The sequence below is a fragment of the Nerophis ophidion genome, linkage group LG18 (genome assembly GCF_033978795.1).
Source record: "Nerophis ophidion isolate RoL-2023_Sa linkage group LG18, RoL_Noph_v1.0, whole genome shotgun sequence".
Classification (NCBI taxonomy): Eukaryota; Metazoa; Chordata; class Actinopteri; order Syngnathiformes; family Syngnathidae; genus Nerophis; species Nerophis ophidion.
Window position 1 is genome coordinate 32438295 of NC_084628.1, and position 7967 is coordinate 32446261.

Genomic DNA, 7967 nt, shown 5'->3' on the forward strand with positions numbered 1-7967 from the left:
TCTCATAGCATCATGTCCGAAAAGGAGTAGGAAGAATCGAAAAGGAGTAGGAAGAAGCAAAGCTTATTTAATCCTACCCCTTTCCCACGTCAGAGTGCCCACAAATATATACATTCATCTACTGACTGTCCTTACAGCAAAATAGCAAAATGACATCCGTGAATGAGTAATACAACAGTTCTGTAACATATAATCAATCAATTATGTCATTCCAACATACTGAGATTAAGAATATCTTATTTTCAATAAGGTTGAAACTGTTTCTCATAATTCTTCTTCTTTGTACTTTGTAAGCACTATTAATTTGAACGGCCTCTTAAAAGCCTAATGAAATGAGATTTTCCCATCCAAACGGGGACAGCAGGTCCACTCCACGTGTCACACCTGATCACCTCGCGACAATGCCACATCCCTGCCGAAAGTAGTATTTATATTGTACAAGTAATATATTGTAAGTATTGAAGTAGTAGTGATATTGTACACATATTATATTGTAAGTAATACAGTATTATACAAGTTTTAACATGATTGCTGACATAAACATGGCCACAATAATAACAATAACAACATTACTTCCTGATTATGTACCAATGACAGAGTAAACAAAGCTGCCTTCAGGAACCCCAGTATTTATGAGCATCAACATGACACAACAAACCTGGTTTCAACCCTATTCCGTGACGCTGCGGTGCAGCTAGCAGACCGCACGCTGCTACGTCAGGACCGAAACGAGGACTCGGGTAAGAGCAGGGGAGGTGGTCTCTGTGTTTATGTACATAATGCATGGTCTAATAACAGCACTATCACTGTTCCCCGACCTACAGTTCATGTCGGTGAAATGTCAACCTTTTTTTCTGCCAAGAGAGCTAACAGTAGCAATCATCACGCCAGTTTACGTACCACCGGATGCTAATGTTAGCATGGCTCTCTCCCTACTGCTAAAAACAATAAACAAACAGCTACGTGCTCACATTATTGCTGGAGATTTTAATAAAGCCAATCTGAAAACAGTACTACCGAAATTTTACCAGTATGTTAAATGCCCTACTAGAGGGGGAAACACTTTGGACCATGTTGACTGTAATATCAAAGAGGCATATAGAGCCACCTCCCTCCCCCACTTAGGCCAGTCAGACCACCTCTCTTTGATGCTCATCCCTGGTTACACTCCCTTCAGATCAAGGACAAAAGCAGTAATAAAGACTGTTACAACTTGGCCTGAGGATGCACTCCCCCTTCTACAGGACTGCTTTGCACACACTGCATGGGATGTTTTCAAAGACCAAGACCTGCCCACGCACACAGAATCGTTACTATCCTACATTAAGTACTGTATCAGCAATGTCACTGTGGAAAAAAACATCCGGGTTTACCCAAACCAGAAACCCTGGATGACAAGCCAGGTCCGCATGCTCCTCAAGGCCCGGGACATTCTCTTCAGGTCAGGTGACCGTGCTCTATACAGCGCCGCGCGTGCTGACCTGAAGAGAGGACTCAAGGAAGCCAAGGTGGACTATAAAGAGAGGATCGAAGACCACCTCTCAAGCAACAACCCATGGCAGATGTGGCAGGGCATACAGCACATCACCAATTACAAGGGCTGTGACGCAGCAACCGGGGACTGGGATGCATCGCTAGCAGAGGAGCTGAACTGCTTCTTTGCTCGCTTTGAGACATCACAAACAGTCACAGCCACACCACCCCCAACCTTCCCAACCCCCCCATCCCCCAGCACTCCCACACTCACTCTTGAGGAGCACAAGGTCAGGCGGTTGCTCAAGGCAGTGAACCCTAGGAAGGCGACTGGTCCAGACGGTGCTCAAAGCTCAAAGGTGCTCAGAGCATGTGCTGACCAGCTCTCCTACATTATCACCATCCTCTTCAACCTCTCCTTGGCACAGGCACTCATCCCACCCTGCCTTAAATCCTCCACAATTATCCCGGTACCCAAGAAAGCTGCCACAAACAACCTCAACGACTATCGCCCAGTAGCACTCACACCTGTCATTATGAAGTGCTTCGAGAGGCTGGTCCTCCACCACATCCAACTCTTCCCCCCCACCCTAGACCCACAGCAGTTTGCCTACCGGGCAAACAGATCCACGGATGACGCCATATCCATGGCTCTCCACTCCACACTGGGCCCCCTGGAACACCGGGGGAGCTATGTCAGGATGCTTTTTATTGACTATAGCTCCGCCTTCAATACCATCATTCCAGACATCCTGACCAACCAACCTCAGACAGTTAAACTTGGCCCCCATCTCTCCTCCCCCCGCACACTCAGCATCGGCTCGCCACAGGGCTGCGTGCTCAGCCCTTTGTTGTATTCCCTCTACACCCATGACTGTAGTCCAGCCCACTCGGAGAACACCATAATCAAGTTCGCTGATGACACAACGCTGGTGGATCCCATTACAGGGGGGATGAGTCTGCATACAGAGATGAGGTCCCTAAACTAGCACTGTCGTGCTCAGTGAATAATCTGGCACTGAACACCATAAAAACCAAGGAACTCATCTTTGACTTCAGGAAAAACACTGCAGACCCCGCCCCCCTCTACATCAACGGCGAAAAGGTGAGGAGAGTCAGCTCCTTCAAGTTCCTCTGCACCCTCATATCTGCTGACCTGTCCTGGACCCAAAATACAACTGTGGTCATCCGGAAGGCCCAGCGAAGACTACACTTCCTGAGGGTGCTGAGGAAGAACAGACTGGAGAGGCAGCTGATGGTGACCTTCTATCGCTCGGCTGTCGAGAGCCTGCTGACGTACTGCATAACAGTGTGGTACGCCAGTTGCACTGAAGCAGACAAACAGGCGATTCAGAGGTTCATAAAGTCTGCACAAAAAATCCTCGACTGCCCCCTCTCCTCCCTGAAGGATTTACATAACTCCCGTTGCCTTAAGAAAGCAAAAAACATCACCAAAGACAGCACACACCCTGGCTACCACCTGTTCCACCCGCTAACATCGGGCAGGCGATACAGGTGCATCAGAGCCAGAACAAACAGGCTCAGAGACAGCTTTTTTCCCAGAGCTGTCACCATGTTGAACTCTAACTTATAATAATAATAATTCACCCCTGTACAATATCCTGCTCTAATACCCTACTGTGCAATACTACCCTTCGAGTGCAATACGTCCGACACAATACTACCCTTCGAGTGCAATACGTCCAACACTGATTATTTATTACTTCGGTACTCTTGTCTTGTTCTGTATATTGTACAGTATTTTGTATTTCTACAGTGTTTTGTATATTGTATAGGATTGCCTGTTATTTTTATTGGATAGTAGTCTGTTTATTTCAATTGTTAGTTCAATTGTGTTATTTATTTTACACCATATTGAAGTCTTTAATCTCGTTATATGCAAACAAAATGACAATAAAGTCTATTCTATTCTATTCTAAGTTGTTTTGCAGGTTCTGTGTCTATTGCTGCAATAGCTGTGATCATTGTTCCCTGTTTTTTAATGTATGACTGAGTTACTTCTTCTGTTGAAGTCTTTTTATCTGCTATTTGCTGCTGAATGTAACATCACTCTCACTTTCAGTCACATTTTGCAATTTGGCCAAACTCTGGAAAAAAGCCAAAGTAAAACCACAAAAGTCCATCCATCATCACTTTTGTGTTTCTTAACATTTCTGTGTGACATCACCAAGTCAGTGATATCATTACATAGGACACGTGTGATGAAAACCATTTACCTTGTGTAATATCATGTGCGATACAAGCAGTCCTCACGGTGTGTTTACTTGTGTGCGATACAAACAGTCCTGCAGCAGGTTTACTTATGTGTGATATCATGCATTCAAGCATTCCTGCAATGTGTTTACTTGTGTGTGATATCTTGTGCGGTACAAGCAATCGTGCAGCATGTTTACTTGTGTGTGATATCATGTGCAATACAAGCAGTCCTGCAGCGTTTTTTACTTGCGTGTGATATCATGTGTGATACAAGCACCTCTGCAGCGTGTGTACTTGTGTGATACCATGTGCGATACAAGCAGCGTGTATACTTCTGCAAAGCTGGACAGCCAGTTAACATCTAAATGTCCGTAATGTGTTCTATTTTACTAAAGTAATTTACAAAAGGCAAACATGCTAGGCTATTGAGTAATAGGAGCTAGCAGCTACACAACAGCTAAGCATACAATAGCACACAAGCTAGACATAGGTAATAATCATTGAACAATAAAAAGTGACATTTGTCATAATAAACAAGTAATTATAGTCACATATTACTTACACACACAAAGTCTCCAAGGCAGAAGCTTATTAGAAAGTATCCAGAAACAAACGTGTCCGCATCATTCAACTTACTGCATCATGAGCTTTTTTTAGGTTTGTGTTATTTCGTACCTACTGTTGTCTGTTTGACTCATTTCACTTGATCAAACCTCTTATAACATTTACCACTAAATAATACATGTTGGTATGATACCTGCTTATATGGTATCGGATCAATGTCAGTATTGTATTGGAGGTAAATGGGTTGTACTTGTAAAGCGCTTTTCTACCTTCAAGGTACTCAAAGCGCTTTGACACTACTCCCACATTCACCCATTCACACACACATTCACACACTGATGGAGGGAGCTGCCATGCAAGGCGCTAACCAGCACCCATCAGGAGCAAGGGTGAAGTGTCTTGCTCAGGACACAACGGACGTGACGAGGTTGGTACTAGGTGGGGATTGAAGCAGGGACCCTAAAGTTACGCACGTATTTATGCTAGGTTTGACTGGCCTCCCCGGCACACACACACACAGTAATCCCCTCTGCATGTTTCCTTGTCGCCTGCGTCAGGACGTTGTCGACAATTCCTGTATACACTGGAACGGATGATTTCTATCTCATCAGAACTAAACAGATGTCAAGAGTGTCCCATCAACCGTTTGATTGACACAGTGTCTTTGTCTTCCAGGGGCCAGCCATGGGGTCCATCAGGAGCCCCCCAGCCTTGACTTCTCCAGCCATGATGTCACCTGGGTCCATGCACACCATGGGGGGTACTGTCACCGTTTCCATGCTCCCAATGGGGGGTCATGTCACTCCGCCTGTGTCCATGCCCCCATTAGGGGGTCCTGGCCCTGTCCCTTCAACTGTGTCCATGCCACCACCGGGGGGTCCTTCCCCTGGGTCCATTCCCCGAATGGGGGGTCCTGTCCCTGTCCCTTCAACTGTGTCCATACCCCCAATGAGGGTTCCTGTCACTCCCCCTGTGTCCATGTCCCCATTAGGGGGTCCTGTCCCTTCAATTGTGTCCATGCCCCCACTGGGGGGGCCTGTCCCCGGGTCCATGCCCCGAATGGGGGGACCTGTCCCCACCCCTTTAACTGTGTCCATGCCCCGAATGGGGTGTCCTGTACCTGTCCCTTCAACTGTGTCCTCCCCCCGAATGGGGGGTCCGGTCCTGCCGGACTTCAAGCCACGCAGCGCAGCAGCACCAGGTGAGATATTTCAAATAAAACGACTTTGTCTTACCTTTAATGCTATCTTTGTCTCCCAGGTTTCACACCCGCAGCAGACATGACCTCTGACCCTGGCCTGGGAAATCCTGCGGACCCCGAGCTGGGCCCCCCAGAGCCCGCGGTGATGAACCTTCCGCCTGCCCCTTACCATCGTCCTCCTCCCCGCTTCCTCCCCCCACACAACATGACCCCCCAAATGATGCCTGGGGGACCGACCTTCCCCCGGTTCAGGATGCGCCTGCCCTTCCCTCCTCGCGGCCCCGTCCTCCCTCGGCCGCCCTTCATGGGGCCGCCGGAGGGCCCCTTCCAAGGAAGGCCACCTTTCAGGGGCCCCGTTCGCTTCCCAAGAGGCGGCTGGTAGAAGAGGGGGTCCCAAACCTTTGTTTTTACACCCAACTTTTTCTTTAGTGATGCCCCCCCGACTGTAAATAGTGTACATGCTCGCCACCCTTTGATATCTTTTTGTATATTTTTGTCAAAGCAGTGGAAATAAATCATCTTGTGCTGATTTGACCTCACTCAAGTTTTAAGTCCAAGTGACGCAGATCAGAGCTTTTCTTGTCCACCACTAGAGGTCGACACCTGCCAGCAGTTGCTGTCATTAAACAACTTGTGTCCAAACTTTTGCTGTTTTTTTTTTAACTATTTTGTTGGAAATAAAACGAAAACATACCTTAAATAATGTACATTATTACTTAAAAATGATAGTGTATACCTTAGAGTAATAATAAAGTTCAGTATTTACATTTGAGAGAGTAATAATAATATACGGTATTTACCTTAAGGAGTAATAATATACATTATTTACCTTGAAGAGAGTAATATTAATATACATTATTTACCTTGAAGAGAGTAATATTAATATACATTATTTACCTTGAAGAGAGTAATATTAATATACATTATTTACCTTGAAGAGAGTAATATTAATATACATTATTTACCTTGAAGAGAGTAATAGTAATATACAGTATTTACCCTGGAGAGTAATAAAAATATACATTTACCTTGGAGAGAGTAATAATAGATGATTTACCTTGAAGAGAGTAATAATAAAATACATTATTTACCTTGGAGAGAGTAATAATAATATACAGTATTTACCTTGGCGAGTAATGATATACATTATTAACCTTGAAGAGAGTAATAATAATATACATTATTTAACTTGGGAGAGTAATAGTAATGTACAGTATTTACCTTGGAGAGTAATAATAATATACATTATTTACCTTGGAGAGAGTAATAATAGTATACATGATTTACCTTGAAGACAGTAGTAATAATATACATGATTTACCTTGAAGAGAGTAATTATAATTACAGTATTTACGTTGGAGAGTAATAAAAAATATACATTTTTTACCTTGAAGAGAGTAATAATAATATACGGTATTTACCTTGGAGAGTAATAATAATATACAGTATTTACCTTGAAGAGAGTAATAACAATATACATTATTTACCTTGAAGAGATATTGTATGCTTATCCAAAAAGAATTATTAATTTGAATTATTGTAATTTAAAAAAAAACATTTAAATATTTTTTCAAATTGAGGTTGAATAAATACGTAAATATTTGTTTTTTTTAAATAAATGTCATTGGTTAAAAAAAATATATATTTGTATCATAATTATGTTATAACCTATTAAAAGGCCTACTGAAACCCACTACTACCGACCACGTAGTGTGATAGTTTACTGTAAATATCAATGATGAAATCCTAACATTGCAACACATGCCATTACGGCCTGTTTAGTTTACTAAATTGCAATTTTAAATTTCGCACGGAAGTATCATGCTAAAATGTTGCCGTATAATGACGTGTGCGCGTGACGTCACGCATTGTAGAGGACATTTTGTTCCAGCACCATTCCCAGCTATGAGTCGTCTGGTTTCGTCGCATAATTCCACAGTATTATGGACATCTGTGTTGCTGAATCTTTTGCAATTTGTTCAATGAATAATGGAGACGTCAAAGAAGAAAGCTGTAGGTGGGAAGCGGTGTATTGCGGCCGCCTTAAGCAACACAAACACAGCCGGTGTTTCATTGTTTACATTCCCCGAAAGATGACAGTCAAGCGTTACTATGGAACAGAGATGTCAAGCGAACACGGTTGGATTGGACCACACACACAAAGCACAGTGTATTATAGGGCGATCATTTCGAAAGATCGTGTTTCGAAGAGGGTCCCTTGCTATGGGCAGAGATGGGCATCGCCACCACCCATCGACTGGTGCTGAAGAAAGGTGCGGGGCCGACCTTCAGGTTGTACAGGTACGACCATATAATCTCACTAAAACACTAGTAACACAATAAGCAGATAAGGGATTTTCCAGAATTATCCTAGTAAATGTGTCTAATAACATCTGAATCGCTTCCACTGCCCTCGTCTTTTTTTTCTCTAGTCCTTCACTCTCACTTTCCTCATCCACGAGTCTTTCCTCCTCGCTCAAATTAATGGGGAAATCGTCGCTCTCTCGGTCCG

At 43.8% G+C, this 7967-nt stretch overlaps 1 protein-coding gene across 1 annotated transcript in view; it reads left to right on the plus strand.

Moving 5' to 3' along the window:
• The window catches only part of LOC133537128 (SR-related and CTD-associated factor 4-like), a 96013-nt gene extending 89916 nt beyond the window's left edge, over positions 1-6097 (plus strand). The window contains exons 17-18 of the mRNA XM_061878008.1: positions 4930-5455; positions 5515-6097. Of these exons, the coding sequence (XP_061733992.1) occupies positions 4930-5455; positions 5515-5837 (849 nt within the window). The 3' untranslated portion in view covers positions 5838-6097. The remainder of the gene's footprint in view (positions 1-4929; positions 5456-5514) is intronic.
• Positions 6098-7967: the final 1870 nt, after the last annotated feature.